The sequence below is a fragment of the Pristis pectinata genome, chromosome 7, assembly GCF_009764475.1.
Source record: "Pristis pectinata isolate sPriPec2 chromosome 7, sPriPec2.1.pri, whole genome shotgun sequence".
In the NCBI taxonomy this organism is placed as follows: domain Eukaryota; kingdom Metazoa; phylum Chordata; class Chondrichthyes; order Rhinopristiformes; family Pristidae; genus Pristis; species Pristis pectinata.
Window position 1 is genome coordinate 72,593,603 of NC_067411.1, and position 22,254 is coordinate 72,615,856.

The window sequence follows — 22,254 nt, forward strand, 5'->3', positions numbered from 1 at the left end:
CTAGTTTAAACCCACCGGAGCAGCACTAGCAAACCTACCCACAAGTATGTAAGTCCCCTTCCAGTTCAGGTGTAAACCGTCCCTTCGGAACAGATCCCATCTTCCCTGGAACAAAGCCCAATTATCCAGAAACCTGGAGCCCTCCCTCCTGCACCCACAATTTGGAGATCTTCAAATCGTAAGTGGCTTTTATGGATATGGAGTTTCCCATTGGCAGAATGGGTGGTATGGAGAGGACACATTTAAAATAACAAGCAAAAAAAAGGAAAAAGAAGAAAATTAACTAAGTTCAGTTGTTACGATCTGGAATGCCCTTCTGAACTGAAGTTCGTGGAAGCAGATTAAACTTGCCATATTTTGCAGGGAAATTCTGGCAATTCTGCACAGAACGTATGACAACTCCCTGCCTAAACACCACCATGTTCAGGAATCACATGGGAACACACAAACCCAGCACATACTACCTGCTCAAAGCTGGTGATTTCCCAATAGTGCTCCAACATTAGATTCCTTGTGAAACCTGGCAGTGAAACACATAGATCTTCAGCTCCCATCTGGAAGAAGCATGGACATTACTCAGTAACGTTTTAAAAGTAGAGCATAGATTTACTTCACACAGGGAATGGAACTAAAAAGTCACCTCAGTGTTAAACAGAATCCGAGCAACGCACAATACTGTTTTGTCACCTTTCACGTGTTATTGCGCTCTGAAATAAATTTTGAATATAAACTCATCTTGAACAATAGAAATGATCTTTAGGTTAGCACCTGGCCACGACTTGCTTGGTAAATCAGTGACAATATCATGACTCATGCAATTGGATGGTGCTCTGTGATAGATCCGCTGAAAAGGTGCTGATGCAATGGCAACTGACCCCGACCATTTTACCAACTACTTCTAAATTTCTTACAATACTTTTCCACCTTGTAACAGTCAATTTGTGCACGTTTAACATCAGACTAAGCATGCAGTAATTGGTGTCTTTTGTCTTTCAAAACTCAATGTGAAATTATACATGATGTCCCAACAATGCCCATACTTCTTCTGTGGTCGCACATACATACTGACCATCTAGAGTGGCAGATCATGCTGGGTGCATCCTAGTGCCTGGACTCATCATCTGTGGTGCTCACCCCCCATCCCCAAAGTTTCCTTTTTCCAGATGCTGGGGACAAAATAAACTGGCCCATAGAACATCACATAAGGGGCGGGGGGGCGGTTCTAATCCATTGGTAGACTCCAAGCAGTACACCCTGGGGTCCTGAGCATCCTGATGGTCATTAACAGACAAAAGATATCAAATGCTTTTGAATTGCTTTTTTATGTCCCTGACAGAAAGAGACATTCAAAAAGTATCCAAAAGGAATTTAAAAACAATTAAAATACATTAAAATTAACTCAGAACATTAAAGTAGATAATAAAAAATAAAGGTAAGTGCAGGTAAATGTTCAAGTTATCTACCAGATCAATCACCTCATTAAAATAAATGGAGTCACTGTCTACATACCAACCCTTCTGAGTGCAAAGCTGAAGGGCCAGATAAGAAGTGTATCATCCAGCATCTGACCTTCAGCTTATCTCAGACTTCCACATTCAGCCAAGCATGCACGGAAGCCCAAATAAACTGAGGCCTAAACAGCTGGGGCTAAAAGGTTTGTTTTACAACTGCCAGCTTCAGTCAGCTCAATTCAGCCCGGTATACTGTGGACTAGCTTTACAATCATATTAACGTAGAATCTAATCTGACTAAGGGACATATTCTATATCAAAATGATATTGAGCTTCTCTTCCAAGCAGACACACCCAAGTCTTTCCAAATTGCCTACTCTCAGCAGTCAGACTGCTGGGTGACTTCATACTAAATCAATGGCTGCACATTAGTCCAGCATCTTTAGAAGGGGCAATGGAATCACAGGCTTTAGTTTATCCCACAAATTATATCTTCTGTTGACTGACAAAAGGGAAGTATACTATGTGCTGTGAAATAGAAACATATTTACAAAGAACAATATTATGACATTGCAACACACGGCCCACAGAGGAAGTTCTCTCTCATGTATCAACATTTACAGCAAAGTGGGAGAAGCAGGCAGAGAGAACACCGTAATGAGGGAAAGATGGAAACATTTACGAACGGTTGCAAAGAAATGAGAGTCTTAGATTTTGGTTTTTAGAAAAGCAACAGAAATTGATTAAGAGAAATAAAATGGTGTTAATATTGTTTAACTATATTAAAATTAGTGTTAATTAGGTAACAGAAGAAAATTCTGACATGCCTCAGGCCAAATCAGGAAATGCCTTCTCACTTGTACAAGTCAAACAACAGGTTTATTCATGAATAAAATTACTGACATAAACAAGTAGTAAGGAGAAGATATTGAAATTGATTCTATAACATCAGTGTAGAGTCAGATCACTAACTTGCTTGTAGTTGTACCTACCTCACTACCAGAACTATTCTGGAAGGGTGGTGGAAATCCCACAGGGAAATTCTGGCAATTCTGCACAGAATGTATGGCAACTCCCTGCCTAAACACCACCATGTTCAGGAATCACATAGGAACACACAAACCCAGTACATGCCACCTGCAGAAAACTGGTGATTTCCCAGTTGTACTCAAACATTAGATTCCTCATGGTATCTGGCAGTGAAACATGCAGGTGCAGCAAATCCCCAGCATTACACTGAGGAATTCAGTAGCAGCCTCCATTTCAGGCTAGACATGCAGCTGCAACAGCAAATCCATTTAATTGAATGCAGAAAAACAGCTGCAGGACATCAAGCTGGTAGATAATGCCTAAATTAATGAAATTAATTAATTGAAGTGAATTTACTTAAATGTTTTTATGTTGTTTTAAAATGTATTTTAGACGATTTATTTCTGTAAGCTTTAAAAAATTTTTCATGTTTTAACTGATTCTTAGTTTTTGAACATTTCTGAATGTTAAGGAGTTTCAGCTACATTAAATATTTGTGACAGGTTTGACACCTGTTTAAACTGGGGCACTGCTTAGCTAGCTGTGAAACTTTCCTTCACATATTTTGAGGGTGGGATCTGTTGTAGCTCCACCACAAGACAACAGTTATGCACGCATGGCCTTGCCTCTGTGTAGGACCTTGGTATTCTGGATTGAGCATGTACTCAGCAGTAAACTGATACTGGGAGATCTGTAAAAAGATGTGTTTGAACAGGTTTCTGTTGGTCAGCAGTAAATATGGGTGACCATCACTTTCCATTAATTCTGGCCCAATAATAACAGGATTGGATATGATTAAATAGCTGGTGGAAAAGATTGTTGGATTATGGGGAAAAAAGTAAATAAATTGTGCTAATTTCTCTCAAAAAGCCAGATGAATCAAATGGCTTCCTTCTACGTAGTTTAATTTTACGTTAAGCAAACAAAGTAGATAGATGAGTTAGTTTAAATGAATGCGTGATAATTAAAAATCTATTTAAATCAATAAATATTATTAAGAAACAAAATTTTTGATTCCAAGCTCCTGTGCTATTAACAATCTAAAAATGTTCTCAAATATCATGGTATTGAGGGATTTTTTTTTCATTGATGCCACAAAATTCACAAATGATATTTAGAACTACATTATAAAATTGTTGCTGGACCATTTATAGTCAACTCCCAGGAAAGCTGCATGTAAGTTAAGAATTCATTCTTTGCAGCTTTTTAATATACCTTTGACATATCCTTACTGCTCTCTGGCTACTTAGTCAAGTAACACAATGTCTACTATTGAACATGAACACAAGACTGTCAATCTAGAGGTTATTTTGACATGACCTAATTCCTTATTCTTCACTCTGATCTGAAAAAATCTAGTTAAAACCTGAATTATTCAGAAGTATATTTTCATTTCTTAATTTATTACACTTCATACAATGAATCATTTTAGAAATTCACTTATACATGCAAGAAATGGTTTCTAATTTGTACCAGCAATATTTCATAAAGATTTTTATGCATGATATTGATGTTAACTCAATTGCTTGCCTACTTCCTTCCCCAGGTCAATGATCCCTAGTTAGCATCCACACCATAATCTACCAGTTAGTCCCTCCTTCAAGATGGTGATTGGAGCACAAAGAGATCCTTTTTGTGAATCTGTGAATAACAGCAACATCTGATAAAGGGATTGTGAGTGCTTGTATCAATAAGAGATGTGTGATTACCTTTTCTACATTTTATTTGTTGAGGGAGGAATGTCAATCTGGACACCAGGATAATTCTTTGATCCTTCAAATATTACCACATAAACCTTGCGTTCTTTTGGCCTAATTAGGGAGCTCAGTTCAACCTTTCATTTGAGCTAATTAATGAAAAATCCACCATGTCAAACAACACATTCCGAGATCTCATCATGCAGTGACATCTGATCTACACATGCCAAACTATTAGAGTGGTTCTAAGACAAACAAAATATTTCTTAATAAATGTGTCTAAGATGTGGATGGTATTCACCTTTTGGATTTTCATTGAAGTCAATGGAAGACATTTTAGAAAGCTTTTATAATGGGTAGATGACCTATTGATATCAGATTGCCAATCACACAGTGAAGTGTGACTGTCACTAGAAGAACCTCTGTAATTTCCTCATGAGGACTATTGTAGAATGGAGTCATTTTGTTTTGTTGATCTCTCTGTTCTTGTTTTCTTCCTTAACCAACATCACTAAAAGCTTTAATTCTTATTCATATTGTTACTTGCCCAATAATTAGGAAATAATTTCAGTGGTTCTTTCTGCAGATGCCATGTTGACAGATTCACTCAACCAATTGCCATTCTATATTCATTCTGTTCCCCCACCTTATGTTCCTTAAAGTTACACTAAAAATATAATTCCATGATTTAAGAATTGGAAAGATCCTTCCAATGCCTTATTATGAGGAGAATGTGCAGAATAGCAACAGCCAATGATATCTCATGTGTAACTGATCTGTATCGGAACAGACAGCAAAGGGTGAGTTACTCCTTTAAAGCCCCTATCCATTATTATTCATATTTTTCCAACTTGGATACAAAGGATGTTTAATATGTCAAGCTAAGGAAATAGGAAACTGAAATAGCTAAATGTTTTCAGTTAAGATCTTTTCCTGATCAGTTGATCTGGGGACGGCCACATATTCTGAATTCCACAAGCTAGATCCCTAATCCTCACAACAGCAAATCATTGTTATAAATACACAGTTTACCTTGGCAAATATGTTAAATAAAGAAAATAGACTTAATTAGTTTTCATTAGGCAGGGAACTACCTGTTAACTTGATTAAGTTAACTCTTTTAACTTGATTGCATTGCATTACATGCTGCCAAATCACATAGCCTAGAAAGATCCAAGATACAATAACTTGTACTAAATCAGTGCTAGCTGTGGTGTTACAATTGCTGTCAACATCCAGAACTTGTTGGATAAAGGGTCAGGAAAGATTACATCACTGTCATCACTGACCCATGCAGCAAAGTACGCAATTGGTTTTTAACTTTCAATAGGATTCGGCTCATTTGTGATGTCCTTCAGGAATGAATGGCTTGGCAATATTCAAAGCAAATTTCCTTGTTTTTAACAATGCTGTGTTAACTTAGGAATGACCTTAAATGAGTATATTTATGATTAAGTGCTGTGTTGTTTCTGTAGCACTCAGAACAAGAGAATTGTGTTTACATGTTGAGTTGTTAGGATCTTGAATGCACTGCTGAAAAGGGTGGTAAAGTAGTTTTAATGGTAACTTTCAAAAGAGAATTGGAAATCTTGTTGAAATATAAGATGAGGAGTGAGACTAATTACCTTTCAAGCAACCGGAATGTGGCAGGATTTGCAGCATTTGCTAATGGCCCTTCTATGTCATGTGAAGCTCTGAAGTCCCTTCCCCATCTGGATTCAGGCATATTTCAGGCCTCAGACAGGAAAAATGGGCTTCCTGGATTTACCTCCCCATTGTACTCTGGGTAACTAAGACCTCAAATGTCTGTCACCTGATCAAGTAGATTTAAAGGTTTATTAGGGATACCTCAAATTTTACTTACTGATTTCTGCAATCTTAAAACATTCTTTCAACATGGGTAAGCCCACCTATTGTCTTACTCTCAGGTCACCCACTCCCACAGACAGCATAACTCTGGATCATTGTGGTTTTGCCTCAATCCGTACTTATGGTGAGAAAAAGTATCACAGATTAGTGGACAGCCATGCACAAGATTTTCCTTGTTTGCCCACAGATGGTTCCAAGTGCTGTGTAAATGACAGTACAATTTTTCCTGACAATCCCAAAGAATCCAGTTCCTTTAAAAAGAATGATTCCACACCTGAACAGCTTTTAATCAGAAGCATTCATTCTTAAAATAACGTAGGGCACGTCAATGATTTCTGCATGAACATCTCATGCAATGTTCATCTTCCTGCTCTGTTCACCCAGTGAAAGTGACTACTGCCTCTACTATTATGGTTTAATTTCTTTCAGGAAACCTTTGGTGGTCTGCCCAAGTTAATCCAGGGAGAATTACTAAATGCAATAGATTGCTGTAACAAAGCAGACCACTGAGTTTTGGATTCACAGGCACACTGCTGAAAGAAAGATCCACAAAGTACTTATGCGGCTGCTAGCTTCCGCAAGTGATAAGGTACTGTTAGCAGTATCTGCGTCAGATTGTAAGTACTTACAGATCATCATGTGGATGTACCTGAGGTTGAGGAGTCCTCTTTCCTTCACCCATCCACAGTCTGATGACATTGCACAATATTTCATCTTGCAGGAAGACAGAATGACTAAAAGCTATTTGAAGGCTAATGGATGAGGAGTCTGGTGAATTAAGCTTAGGGATATGGGGTTTGAGAACATTAAAGTAGGTAAAGTGCTGTTAGGGCTGTAAACTATATGCAATCTTTATGAGAGGAGCTAGGGAGCCATTGTGCAAGATGACATTAGATTTTCATTAACTAAAATGTATTGTGATAAAATGTAAATAACTAAATAACTTGTGATAAAACTAAAATGTATTGAACATGTGTTGCTGGAAGAGGATAAAGTCTGTCCTTGGTGCCAAGGATAAACAAGGAAGAACAACTTGCATAAGATAAATAATAAAAAAAATACTGCAGATGCTGGAAATCTGAAATAAAAGCAGAAAACGCTGAAACACTTGGCAGGTCAGGCAGCAACTTTAGAAAGAAAACAGAGCCGAAGTTTTACTTTTCAGACCCTTTGTCTGCCTGTTTCCAATGTTCTGACAAAAGACCTTGGACCTGAAACTTTCGCTCTGTTTCACCTTCTGTAGATGCTGTCTTACCTGCTGAGCGCTTAAAGAATTTTCTGTTTTTATCTACACAGCACCTTTAACAAAGTTCAAATATCATAGAGGCATTATGAACACAAGTTTGACCTCATATCACATAATCACCATTGCATACCTACCCTGCTGAGAATATGGAACGTCTTGCAATGCTGTTTTAGAGTCTTGATGTGAAGAAGCTGGCAGTCATTCTCAATAGTGCATGAGTGATCATTCTGGGAAATTCAGTGTCTGTCACACCCAGGAGTCTCTTTGTCCCACCTTCAAAGACTTCCAGGACAATTCAGGTCTCCAATGAACGAAACTGTGTGTTTTGTTCCTCTGATTAATTGACATGCCCTGCTTCCCTCTTGGTACAGGTAATTCTGCCTAAATGCAATTAAAATATTGCTCAGACATGCAGAAAAGTAAGTTGAAAGTATTGAAAGGGAAATGCAAAAGTCAAGCATCTGTTACCAGCCAGCCCGTGCACCCTCCTCACCCACCCACTAATGTTCCACATGGGTTGAATTGCATTTAAGAAGTTATACAGATGTTTTGAGCTAACACCAAATCTGAAGTGATGGAAGTAAATGCTGGCAAACTATTATTTTTGAGTGAAAATTATATATTTAGACTTTATTTACAAAATGGTTACATTTGAAGTCAAGTTTGCAGTTCACCATTTTATAGAACCAAAGCTATATTGTAATTGTTCTCTATGCAGGATGGCACTGCTCCATACAGTGCAAGGTATATTGGATCCATGGTGGCAGATGTCCATCGTACCTTGAAGTATGGGGGAATCTTCATGTATCCTGCCAACAAGAAAACTCCAAAAGGAAAGGTAGGTTTTCATTTGTTGCAAGTGTGCACTCCTGGGTCTCCAGTATATTTAAAATAAAAAAAACAGTCAGAAATGAACAGAAATCTGCCTTTTTATGCTGGTTTACGTGGTACGACAGGATCACCAAGGCTTCCTGTAGCTCAGCTGACAAGTGATTTCCAAGGAAAGAAAATCAGTTTCAATTCCTGGTCCATGCCAAGGTGTTTGATCTGAGCCAGGGCATCAGTACCCTCCAGTGGGCTGTCAGAATCCGGCTGGCATTTCCCTGCTTAGCTAAAGCACTGGGGCCCCTACCAGTCTGAAATCTGCTGACTTAGATCAGACCACAAACCTGTATCCTTTCCGCCCTGTGTGATTCCTTGCCATTTCATGATGTATATTCAGCTATATAGTCATGGAGGCAATTAAAACTTTTATTGTCATATTTTGGATGCCTGGCTGGACTCTCACTTACTGTGTCTGCCAATGACAGCTCTGACTTGTACAGCAGTTTTAAAAGTGCTGTAAAAGCCAGCCTTTTTACAGCTGTTTTTCGTGCCCCAGCAAACCACCTCTGAATGTAGTGATGCAGGAAATGCTACTTCATCAGTCAGATATTGTTAATGTTATTTTACCTTGCCCCTGGTAATATTTTCATTTTTGGCAATACCCTTTTAATATAAATGAGCTAACCACTGCTAGTTGGCAACCAAAAAAGTCAGAGGAGGATTTTTCCATCAGCTTCTGCAGCAAAACAGACCTCAAGATGCCATTTTCCACCTTATCACTGCAATTTTTGGATTACCAAGGATAGAGTCTGGCCATTTATCTGCTTCTGCTAATTGTATGATTGCTTTTGTTACACTAATGGCCAAACGATCCATTTTGCTTAAATGGAAGGATCCAATACCCCCTACTACTTTTCAATGGTTTTCTCAAACTATATCATGTTTAAACTTGGAAAAAATTAGGAGTGGTACTGTTGATCCTTCGCTTAAATTTGAAGATATTTGGAGTCCATTTATTCAATATTTTCACATGATGTAGATCCCCTTTCAATAACTTTCCAACTTGGAGGAACGGAGTTGACGACATAATATTGTTCTGTTTCTACTGAGAAATTTTAGCCCAGTTTTTTTTCTTTTTTTTTGTTGTTTGTTTTTTTTTGAAATTTTTTTTAGTTTAGTTTATATTGTTTACAATTTTTCTTACTGATTTGGGTTTTCTTTAACTTATCTAATAAATCTTTTTCTTTCCTTTCTTTTATATTATATTCATTTACTAAGAGATCGTTGGATCTACAGTTTTTTTTATATTTTGTTGTTCTTTATGATTATCTATGCTATGATTGTTATCCTGATCTCTTTGTATTACATGTATAAATATTGATGCTATATATCAATCAGTATTAATTTGAAAACTAAAAAAAGATTGAAAAAGAAAGATGCCATTTCATACTGAGAGGCACAAATCTCAATAGATAGTATTTGCTGCTATCCAAGACAAGGTTGCTGTTATTGCCTGAGTGCTGGATATAAATATAGCTGGGTTTTTGTTAGGTGGGGCTGTTAAGGCTGTATAGAACTAAAGAGGTTAAATAGAATTTAGATACAAGGGGCACGTAATCTATGTGAATGGTAAAGGAAGCTTGTAAAGTGGAATGACTTCTGATTATATGTTCCCATGTGTGTTAAATAGACCCACACTTATCAGTATTTTGGTCCCTTCCTAACATCTATTAGTTAAGCTGTCTAATATGCCACAGCTTATTGCTGGATAATGCAAGTAATGTTATCAGTGCACTGGTAAATCTTAAATAATATTTGTTCCTTAACCACAGCTTCGCCTTATGTATGAATGCAACCCAATGGCCTTTATCATGGAACAGGCTGGTGGAATAGCCACTACAGGAACCCAGCTGGTACTTGATGTGAAGCCAGAGTCTATTCATCAGCGAGTTCCACTCATCATGGGATCACCTGATGATGTTGAGGAATATCTTTCCTGTGCAAAGAAACACCAAACTACTGCATGAACTGTCAAATCCCATCAGTTATGCGACTTGCAAATCTGACACGAAGAGCTGGGTGTACGCTGTTTAATTAAAGAGGATTGTACTTGATACAAAAGCATAAAATATTGGCATAAGAAAATTACCTGTTTAAAGAACAGAAGAGTGTTTATTATAAAATATTTGTTTCCTCGTATCAGATTTAGGATGTTGTTTTCCTGAATGTTTCTTGAAATGACTAAATAAGCTGAAATCTATGAAAATTAAAATGAAACAACTGTCAAATGTTAACTTTCAAAATTATTTCATATGGTCATAGAAATTTACAGCACAGGCAGAGATTGTTCCACCCATGATAAGAACATACAAAACAGCAGTAGGATTTGGCCTGTCAACTCCTCCATCTTCTTTGTCATGCAATAAGATCATGGCTGCTCCTATCTAGACCTCAACACCACTTCTCATATCCATTGACTACCTTGTAGTTCAAATATCTGTTGCTCTCCATCCCCCCAGCTCTCTGGGGGAGAATTCCAAAGAGTTACCAGCCTCCAAGAAAAGAAATTCCTCATTTTCACCTTCAATAAACAACCTCTTATTCTGAAACTGTGTCCTCCAGTTAGATTCCTCACTCGAGGAAATATCCTCTTCTCCATGTTAAATCTCCTGAGAATCTTAAGATCACTTTTCAGTCTTCAAAACATCAACATAGACCTAAGTTACTCAACCCCTCTTCATATATCAATCACTTCATCTCACAAAATCAACTTAATGAAGTTTCTCTGCACTGCTTTCAATGCAAGAATAACCTTCTAATATGGAGACCAAAGCTTTACACAGTACAGTGGGGTCTCATCAGCCCCTACGAATTTATATCACAACTTCCTTGCATTTATACTCCATAGCTCTTGCAATAAAGCCTAACATTCTATTCATTTTATAATTACTTCCTTTGCCATCTTAGTTTGTTTCATCTCTAGGATCACCAGCAACCTTTGCATTGCAATATTTTGTGGTCTCATTCCATTTATGTAATAATTTGCTTTTTCATTCTTCCTTAAAAAGCGGAAAATAATTTTGCACATTATATTTAATTCAACTTCTCTCACTCACATCAGTTAACCTTGCTATATCCTTTTGCAGGCTCTCGAATATAAGAACATAAGAAATAGGAGTAGGCATAGGCTATTTGTCCTTCGAGGCTGATTGGGTTTTCATCAAGACCATGGCCGGTCTCTTATCTCAATGCCATTTTCTTGCACTATCCCAAAATCTCTTGATTCCCTTAATATCCATCAATCTTTATTTTGAATGAACTCAATGACAGAGCCTCAAAAGCCCTCCAGGGTAAAGAATTTAAAAAAATTACCACCCTCTGCATGAAGATATTTCTCCTCATCCCAGCCTTAAATAGCTTATCCCTTTTACTGAGATTATGGCCCATGATTCTACACTCCTCAGCCAGGAAGTAGATTTTTTTCTGTTTCCAGTCTGCTGAGTCCTGTAAGCATTTTGTCAGCTTCAAAGACACTCTCTCACATTCTTCTGAACACCAGAGAATGTAAGTCTAGCCTGCTAATCCCTCCTCATATGGCAAACGCTCCATCCTTGAAATCAGTCTGTTGAATCTTTGTTGCACCCGCCCATGACAAGTATATCCTTTTGTATTAGGAGACCAAAAATATGCACAATATTCCAGGTGTAGTCTTAACAAGGCCCCATATAATTTCAATCAGACAGCATTACTCCTCAACTCAAATCCTCTCATAATAAAGGACAATACAACATTTGCCTTCCTAATTGGTTGTTGATTTTCAGTTACTTGTCCAGCTCCTTTTGGACAACACAGCGATGCAACATTTAGTACTGTTGCCTCATGGTTCAAGGATTCAGGTTCAATCCTGACTTGGGTGTTGTCTGCACAGTTTGCATGTTCTCTCTGTGACTGTGTGAATTTTCTCTGGGTGCTTTGATTTCATCCCAAAGGTAGATTAATTGGCTACTGAAAACTACCCCTGAATGCAATGGCAAAACAGAGTTATTGGTATGAGAATTAGTTGAGGGGATAAGGGGAAATAAGTAAATGGTACTAATGGCATCACTTCCATTGGAGCCGGCATGGACACGATAGGCCGAATGTCCTCCTTCTGCGTCATAAGATAAAAACATCAGTATAACAGAATTATATTGTATATGCCATGCTCATGCCCACTCACTCAGCTTCCCTATATCCCCTTGAAACCTTTCTATCTACTCACAATCCTACCTAATTTTATATCATCTTTGTGCTCTCATAACCTACTAACTTTGTATAGTCATCAAACTTGACTCCAGCACACTCAATCTTTTCATCTAAATCATTCACATAGATTGTAAATAGGTGAGGCTCCAGCACCGACCTATGTAATATGCCCCTAGCTTTTACTGATTTCCAATTCAAAAATGCCTCATTTATCCCAACTCTCCTGTATTCTGTTAGTTAGACAATTCCCCATCCATTCTATTGTGTTATTCACATCCCTGTGCAGTCACTTATTTTGTTTAGTAACCTTTTATAATGCAGCTTGATAAATACCTTCTGAAAATCCAAGTATACTACATCTACCAGTTCTCTTTATTCACCCTGTTTGCTACATCCTCAAGGAATACAAACAAATTTGTCAAACACAATTTCTCTTTTATAAACCATGTTGACTCTGGACATACGAGAGACTGCAGATGCTGGAATCTGGAGCAACAAACAATCTGCTGGAGGAGTTCAGTGGGTCGAGCAGCACCTGTGGGAGGAAAGGAATTGTTGATGTTTTGGGCCAAAGGCCTGCATCAGGACTGAGAGTAGAGAGGTGAATGGCCAATATAATGAGGGGAAGGGGAGTGGTGAGAGAGGGGAGTACTAATCACCTGTCTCACCATTCCCCTTCCCCTCTTTATACTGGCCACCTTGCCTCTCCATTCTCAGTCCTGATGCAGGGTTTCAACTCAAAATGTTGACAATTCCTTTCCTCCCAGAGATGCTGCTTGACCCGCTGAATTCCTTCAGAGGATCTTTTGTTGAACCACGTTGACTCTGATTGCCTTATGATTTCTAAATGCCCATATTAATTGATTCTGGCATTTTCACAGATGATAAGCAAAGTGGCCTAGTTTCCTGCTTTCTGTCTCCTTCCTTTCTTGAATAATGGCATTACGTATGTGGTTTTCTGATCTTCTGGAACACCCTCAGAAACTAGGGAACTTTGGTAGATTCCAACCAAAACATCTGCAATCTCTGCAACCATTAAAAACTTTTGGATGTAGGCCAACAGGTCTAGTCGGCCTTTAGCCTTGTTAGTTTGCCTTGCATATTTTCTCTACCGATAGGGATTGTTTTATGTTCCTTCCCCCCTCACTCTCTGTACAATCTCTGCAATTCTCTATTTCCTTTTATTAATTCCCCAGTGTCATCCTCCAAGGGACCAAAGTTTACTTTATCTACTCTCTTCCTTGCCATATACCTGTAGAAGCTCTTAGTGTCTGCATTTACATTATGTACTGGTTTACTTCTTCTTCCTCTGTATGTCATTTTTAGTCACCCTTTGCTGGTTTCCAAAGATTTCCTAACCCTCTGTCATACCATTAATATTTGCAACTCTCCAGCTACTTTTTCTTTCCATCCATAACTTGTTAGCCATGGATGGGTCACCATTCTCACAGAGCCTCTCTTTCTCACTGGAAGATTTATGAAACGTTATTCCTCAATGAATGCCACTGCTGATTTACTGCTTTACCCTTTATCTATTTTCCCAGTCCAATGTAACCAGCTCCTGCCTCATACCATTGTAATGGCTTTTATTCGAGCTGAAGACACCAGGTTCAATCCCAAGTTTCTCACCATCAAACTGAATTTGAAATTCTACTCTGCTAAAATCACTCTCCCCTAGGTAATTCATTATTGTGAGGTCATTGTTTAACCATGTCTTTTCATGAATGTGTTGGCTGAAAAAAACTAACCAACTTAAAATTTCGGCAGTAGTACTGAAGACGTGCTCCAGAAATAGACACCACTCTAGTAAAGCTGTTCCAGTATAGTTACAACATTAATATCCACCTGATCAGGTAGAAAATTGCCCAGTTATGACCTGTTCACATGTCTAATCTAACTACTTACTGCCCAACCAGTCTATTCTCATCAGCAAAGTGAATAAAGCTGTTGTCAGTGCTAAGAAGCTGCATTGACTCACCAATCATCTTCTTGCTTTTTTGCAGACCCTCAGGATCAAGGATAACCTGCTTCCACTCCAGTCTTTTGGAATCTGATGTGGCTAATGTGGGAACTGCAAGCTCTTCCACAGATGGGGCAGGAGGTGGCTGACAAGGGGTGGGTGGGTAGTTTGTGAGCTGATGGGCTCCTTCCACTGTTCATGCAGGGCTTCTGGCGTTCCCAATGCATGGTCTTGTGGTTCTTAATATCACCCCGAATGCTGCTTCTCCATTTTGAGCAGTCATAAGCCAGATGTTCCCATGTGATTAGGGATGTTGCACTTCAAGAAAGCTTGGAGCAACCCCTTTAAACCTTTTCCTTTGCCTGCCCAGTAAACTTATAGAACCATAGAACCATAGAACCATACAGCACAAAACAGGCCCTTTGGCCCACCATGTTGTGCCATCCATCAAACCACCCTCACACTACCTAACCCCTCCCTCCCGCATATCCCCCCATCCCACACTCCTCCATATGCCTATCCAACAAGCTCTTGAACCTGTTCAATGTATCTGCCTCCACCACCACCCCAGGCAGTGCATTCCATGCACCAACCACTCTCTGGGTGAAAAACCTCCCCCTGACATCTCCCCTGAACCTCCCACCCATAACCTTAAAGCCATGCCCTCTTGTCTTGAGCATTGGTGCCCTGGGAAGGAGGCGCTGACTGTCTACTCTATCTAGTCCTCTAAGTATTTTATATACCTCTATCATGTCTCCTCTCATCCTCCTCCTTTCCAGTGAATAAAGCCCTAGCACCTTAAGCCTCTCCTCATATTCAATACTCTCTAATCCAGGCAGCATCCTGGTAAATCTCCTCTGCACCCTCTCCAATGCCTCTACATCCTTCCTATAATGAGGCGACCAGAACTGAACACAGTACTCTAAGTGTGGCCGAACTAGAGTTTTGTAAAGCTGCATCATCACCTCACGGCTCTTAAACTCAATCCCGCGATTTATGAAAGCCAACATCCCATTGGCCTTCTTAACTGCTCTTTCCACCTGTGAGGCAACTTTCAATGAACTGTGAATATGAACCCCCAGATCCCTCTGCTCCTCCACACTGCCAAGTACCTTGCCATTCACCCAGTACTCTGCCCTGGAGTTTGTCCTTCCAAAGTGTACCACCTCACACTGCTCCAGATTGAACTCCATCTGCCACTTGTCAGCCCAGCTCTGCATCCTATCAGTATCCCTCTGTAAGCTCCGACAGCCCTCCACACTATCCACAACACCGCCTATCTTAGTGTCGTCCGCAAACTTACAAACCCAGCCCTCCACCCCCTCATCTAAGTCATCTATAAATATCACAAAAAGTAGAGGTCCCAGAACCGATCCCTGCGGGACACCACTAGTCACTGCCTTCCAATCTGAGGGCACTCCTTCCACCACAACCCTCTGCTTTCTACAGGCAAGCCAATTCCTAATCCACACAGCCAAGCTTCCTACCATGAGGAACCTTATCAAACACCTTACTAAAATCCATGTAAACCACATCCACCGCACTGCCCTCATCAATCTTCCTGGTCACCTCCTCAAAGAACTCTATCAGGCTTGTGAGGCAAGATCTTCCCTTCACAAAGCCATGCTGACTGTCCCTAATCAGTCCATGATTCTCTAGGTGTTCATAAATCCTATCCCTTAGAATCCTTTCTAACAGCTTACCCACCACAGACGTGAGACTCACCGGTCTGTAATTCCCTGGCCTATCCCTATTACCTTTTTTGAACAAGGGGACAACATTCGCAACCCTCCAATCCTCTGGTACCATCCCCGTGGACAACGAGGACTCAAAGATCCTTACCAGCGGTTCAACAATCTCCTCCCTAGCCTCTCGAAGCAGCCTGGGGAAAATCCCATCAGGCCCCGGAGATTTATCTGTCTTAATATTATTTAACAACTTCAACACATCCTCTCTCTTGATATCTACAACCTCGAGAACATTACCCCTACCAGCACTCCCTTCCGCGTCATCAAGACCCCCCTCCCTGGTGAATACCGAAGAGAAGTATTCATTGAGAACTTCTCCCACTTCCGCCGCCTCCAGGCACATTCTCCCACCTTCGTCCTTAATCGGACCTACCTCTACCCTAGCCATCCTCCTACCCTTCACGTACTTGAAAAAGGCCTTGGGATTTTCCTTAACCCTACTAGCTAAAGCCTTTTCATGTCCCCTTCTAGCTCTCCTCAGCCCTTTCTTAAGTTCCTTCCTCGCTACCCTATATTCCTCATGGGCCCTGTCTGAACCTTGCTGCTTATACCTCACATACACTACCTTCTTCTCCCTAACAAGTCGTTCCACCTCTCTCATCACCCATGGTTCCTTCACCCTGCCATTCCTTCTCTGCCTCACTGGAACATATTTATCCCTAACATCCCGCATAAGATCCCTGAACATCGACCACATCTCCATGGTACATTTTCCTTCAAAAAGGACATCCCAATTTACACTGCCAAGTTCTCTCCTTATAGCCTCATAGTTCGCCCTTCTCCAGTTGAAAATCCTCTTGTCCTCTCTGCACCTGTCCCTGTGCATGACAATTTTAAAGGTTATGGAGCAATGGTCACTATCCTCCAAATGCTCACCTACCAATAGATCCTTCACCTGTCCCGGTTCATTTCCTAAAACTAGATCTAACATGGCATTCCCTCTAGTCAGCCTGTCGACATACTGCGTCAGGAATCCCTCCTGGACACATTTAACAAATTCCGTCCCATCTAAACGTTTGGCACTAAGCAGGTTCCAGTCTATATTTGGGAAGTTGAAGTCTCCCATTATAACAACCCTGTTATTTTCGCTTCTCTCCAAACACTGCCTGCCAATCTGCTCCTCTATATCTCTACTGCTACCGGGGGGCCTATAGAATACTCCTAGTAGAGTAACTGCTCCTTTCTTGTTCCTTAATTCCACCCATACGGACTCTAGAGATGATCCTTCTACAACATCCATTTTTTCCACAGCCGTAACAGTGTCCCTGACCAGTATCGCCACCCCTCCTCCTCTTCTCCCCACTTCCCTATCCCTCTTAAAACACCGAAAACCAGGAATATTCAATATCCACTCCTCACCTGACGTCAGCCACGTCTCAGTAATAGCCACGATATCATAGTCCCCCATACTTATCCAAGTCCTCAGTTCATCCCCCTTATTCCTGACACTTCTTGCATTTAAGTAAACACACTTCAGTCCATCTACCTTACTACTTTCATAGCCTGTATTCTGCTTCTCCTTCCCCAAAGCCTCTTTACCTGTTTGATCTAACTCTTCCTCATTCCCTTCTTCCTCTGACCTGCTCCTCCGGTTCCCTTCCCCCTCACAAACTAGTTTAAACCCTCCCGAACCATCCTAGCAAATCTCGCCGCAAGGATATTGGCCCCCTTCTGGTTCGGGTGTAACCCATCCTCTCTGTACAGGTCCCACCTGCCCGAGAAGAGATCCCAATGATCCAGAAATCTAAAACCCTCCCTCCCGCACCAGCTTCTCAGCCACGCATTTATCTGCCACCTCCTCCTATTCCTGCCTTCACTATCGCGTGGCACTGGCAGCAATCCCGAGATCGCTACCCTTGAGGTCCTGTTCCTCAATTTTCTGCCTAGCTTCCTGAACTCACTTTTCAGGACCTCATCCCCCTTCCTACCTATGTCGTTGGTGCCAATATGGACCACAACTTCTGGCTGCTCTCCCTCCTGCTCAAGAATCCTGTGGACCTGATCAGTGACATCCCGGACCCTGGCACCTGGGAGGCAACATACCATCCGGGATTCATGCTCACTGCCACAGAACCTCCTATCTGTTTCCCTGACTATCGAGTCCCCTATCACTACCACATGTCTCTTTCCCACCCTTCCCTTCTGAGCAGCAGTACCAGTCCCAGTGCCAGAGACCTGGTAACTGCAGCTAGGCCCCTGCAGGTCATCCCCCTCAACAGCTTCCAAGGCAGAAACTTGTTACTGAGGGGAACAGCCTCTGGGGTTCGCTGCTCTGTCTGCCTGCCTGACTTCTTCTTCCTCTTCTCTCTCCTGACAGTCACCATTCTATCTGCCTCCCGAACCTCAGATGTACCTGCTCTGTTATCCTACAACAGAGCTCAGAATAGCATGTCTGTATCAGGAGCCTGTGGTTGGGGATGACCTGTGAGGTAGCCTGCCCAGCGTGGCCAACTGAGAGTAACTAGGGCCACAATGCTGGGTATGTTGGCCTGGCAGAGGATGCTGACATTGGTTTGCTCATCCTTCCTGTGACTTTGGAGGATGAGGAGGATCAGTGTTGGTGTTATTTTTTCAGTGCCTGGAGATGCCTGCTGTAAGTAGTCCAGGTCTCAGAAGCTTATAGGAGGGCAGGGGTCACTGCTGCCCTGTAGATCCTAAGTTTTGTGTCATGTCTTAAGTTCTTGATCTTAAACTGCCTTTTCCTCAATTGACCAAAGGCTGTCCCAGCACATTAAAGGCAATAATGAATTTTGTTGAGAGGTGAATCTCAAGATATGGAAATAGTTTACGTTTTCCGTGCTTTTGCTCCTTTGTTGACAGAGGTCAGTGTGGTACAGTGGGGCAGATTGGTAGAGGACTTAGATCTTGCAGATTTTAAGGCCCATCCCCCCTATGCTTCCTGCCTCCATACCTTTGACCCATCCCCTGCTGGATCTACTCTCCCCTCCTCCCCTGCATCTATCACTACCTCTTACCTGCATCTACCTATCACCACCTTGTGCCCACCCCGCCTCCCCTCTTTTGTCCATCTCTCACTGCTCTCTCTTCCCCCCCTCCCCCATACAGTATATTGGGCTTCCCCTTTTCTTATCTTCAGTCCTGAAGGGTCCTGACCCCAAACGTTGGCCGCTTGCTTTTCTCCACAGATGCTGCTTGATCTGCTGAGTTCCTCCGGTATCTTGGTTTTTTGAACCTTTTGTAAACTTGAGCTCATCGAAAACTCTACCAGTGTCCTTGCTGACATCAAGTCCAGTTCACCTCCTACAGCCTTACAATGTTCCAAAATGTTTTCTCTTCTAAGTCTGGTCACAAGATCACAAGATCACAAGACAAGGGAGCAGAAGCAGGCCATTCGGCCCATTGAGCCTGCTCCAAGGAAAGGGAAATAGAAATGAGAAATGGGGAATGGGGGAAGAAGAAGTAAAAAAACTATTCTAATCCCAGTTTCCGGCCTTATCCCCATATCCCTTGATATCCTGACTATTTAGATATCTATCTATCTCCTCCTTGAATGCCCCCACTGATCTGGCCTCCACTGCTGTACGTGGCAAGGAGTTCCACAAATTCACCACCCTCTGGCTAAAGAAATTTTTCCTCATCTCTGTTTTGAAACTGTACCCTCTAATTTTAAGATTGTGCCCTCTGGTCCTGGACTCACCCACCAAGGGAAACAGCCTAGCCACATTTACTCTGTCCTTTCCTATCAATATTTTAAATATCGCTATGAGGTCCCCTCTCATTCTTCTGTACTCCAGTGAGTACAGTCCAAGAGCCGACAAACACTCCTCATATGTAAGCCCTTTCATTCCTGGAATCATCCTCGTAAATCTCCTCTGAACCCTCTCCAACGTCAAAACATCCTTCCTAAGATGTGGGGCCCAAAACTGTGCACAATATTCCAAATGAGGCCTCACTAGTGCTCCGTAGAGCCTCATCAACACTTCCTTACTTTTATACACTATACCTCTCGAAATGAATGCCAACATAGCATTCGCTTTCTTTACCACCGATCCGACCTGGTGGTTAACCTTTAAGGTATCCTGCACGAGTACCCCCAAGTCCCTTTGTACTTCCGAGCTTTGGATTTTCTCTCCTCCTAGATAATAATCTGCCCGCTTATTTCTGCTTCCAAAGTGTACAACTGCACATTTCCCTACATTGAATCTCATCTGCCATTTCCTTGCCCATTCTCCTAAACTGTCTAGGTCCCTCTGCAACCTTCCTATCTCTTCAATACTCCCTACTCCTCCCCCTATCTTGGTGTCATCCGCAAACTTAGCCACGAAACCATTTATTCCATCATCCAAATCGTTAATGTACAAGGTAAAAAGGAGCGGTCCCGACACCGACCCCTGCGGCACACCACTAGTAACCGGTAACCAACCAGAACGAGATCCTTTTATTTCCACTCTCTGCTTCCTGTCAACCAGCCAATGCTCCACCCATTCTGTTATCCTACCCGTAATTCCATGACCTCTCATCTTATTAATCAGTCTCGTGAGGCACCTTATCAAAGGCCTTTTGAAAGTCTAAATACACATCTACCGCATCTCCCTTATCCACCTTACCTGTGATTTCTTCAAAAAACTCCCAATAGGTTGGTCAGGCAGGATCTTCCCTTCACAAAACCATGTTGGCTAGGACCTATCTTGCCTTGCGCCTCTAGGTATTCCGTAAACCCATCTTTGAGGATAGATTCCAATAACTTTCCCACCACTGACGTCAGACTAATAGGTCTGTAATTTCCTTTATGCTGCCTCCCATCTTTCTTATACAACGGAACTACATTTGCGACCCTCCAGTCCTCCGGAACCTATTGATTTCTGGAAAATTATCGCCAATGCCTCCACTATCTCTAAAGCCACCTCCTTCAGAACCTGGGGATGCACCTCATCCGGTCCGGGAGACTTATCAGTCTTTAGCCCATTTAGTTTTCCTAGCACCTTCTCCCTAGTAATCTTAACTGAACTCAATTCCATTTCGTGAGACTTCTGACTAACCAGCACATTGCTGATGTCTCTTTTGCATGCCTGCCATTTATCACTCCATTTGTGGCTATGCCTTCAGCTCCAAATTTTATGAAAGACAGTGGGCCTTTTTGTAGTTTGAAAATAAAACACAAATGCTGTTGTGCACTATATCCTATTTCATAGGCAGATCAAATTCTGCAGGTCTAGCAGTGCACATGTATTCATATAGTACTTTTAACTTTGTTTCAGGAAAAAAATGCTTCAAATTTCTTCACTGAAAAATAAAATCGAGCCAAAATTAGAGGGTGAACTGGAATGAAATAATGGCAAAGCCAGCCAGTGTATACCAAATCAGAGTCTTTGCAGTGCAGGGGATACAAACGTGGGTACTCTGCTGTTAACTCAAATGCTGGTGTGCAAACACTTCAGTTCAATCTGCGACACGTGAACAGGGAAGAGATGGAGCTGGCAGATGGAAGAAATACAGCAGACCAGAGGGGATCTCATTTACACTTTCAGTCAGAACCATCTCAGTTCAGTAGTAGACACAGCCTAGAGTCCCAATACTGGCTGCAACCTTACTAAATGCATTAATGCTGATAAGCTCTGCTTCAGACAAAACATACCCAGTACTCTGCTACTCAAGCTTGCTGCCTCCAATTACTGCACCTGCTTGTCTTGTGAAGGGTGACAAAGTGTACAGCTGCTGTGCAAATGATGGTTGATATACCTACCCCAGTTGACTAGTTGGCAGCATGGGAAAATTTAGGGCTTGAGGGTCCAAAAGTGCTTGATCAGTGAAGATGTGAATGAAGCACAAGTACAAATTAAATGGAGACTGTTAGATAATCGACAAGAGTGTGGAGCAGAGTAGCATCTGAGGTTATTTGAAGAAAGAATCATTAATTGCATAAATGCTGAATCTATTACAACAATGCATCCAGGTTCTCAGCACTGACACAACAGCTAGCTTCTGGTACTGCTGCTGGTTAGTGGTTGGATTATTTTCTACTGATATAAAAAGTGCTGTCACTACATAAAACATGAGTCTAGACATGCTGGGCCAAGTTTATTAATAGATGATCAATTGCATTTAAAGCCACAAATACAACACAACAACTTCTTCCTCCTCTCTTTATCACCACCGCCCCCCACACACACACACAGGTAGGCTGGCTTTAAAACAAGTTCTCATTTTAACTTGTGTTACTCAA

At 41.3% G+C, this 22,254-nt stretch overlaps 1 protein-coding gene across 1 annotated transcript in view; it reads left to right on the forward strand.

Annotated features, from left to right (window-relative positions):
- The window catches only part of LOC127572340 (fructose-1,6-bisphosphatase isozyme 2-like), a 46,381-nt gene extending 36,237 nt beyond the window's left edge, over positions 1 to 10,144 (forward strand). Inside the window, exons 6-7 of the mRNA XM_052019482.1 lie at positions 8,011 to 8,130; positions 9,950 to 10,144. Of these exons, the coding sequence (XP_051875442.1) occupies positions 8,011 to 8,130; positions 9,950 to 10,144 (315 nt within the window). The remainder of the gene's footprint in view (positions 1 to 8,010; positions 8,131 to 9,949) is intronic.
- Positions 10,145 to 22,254: the final 12,110 nt, after the last annotated feature.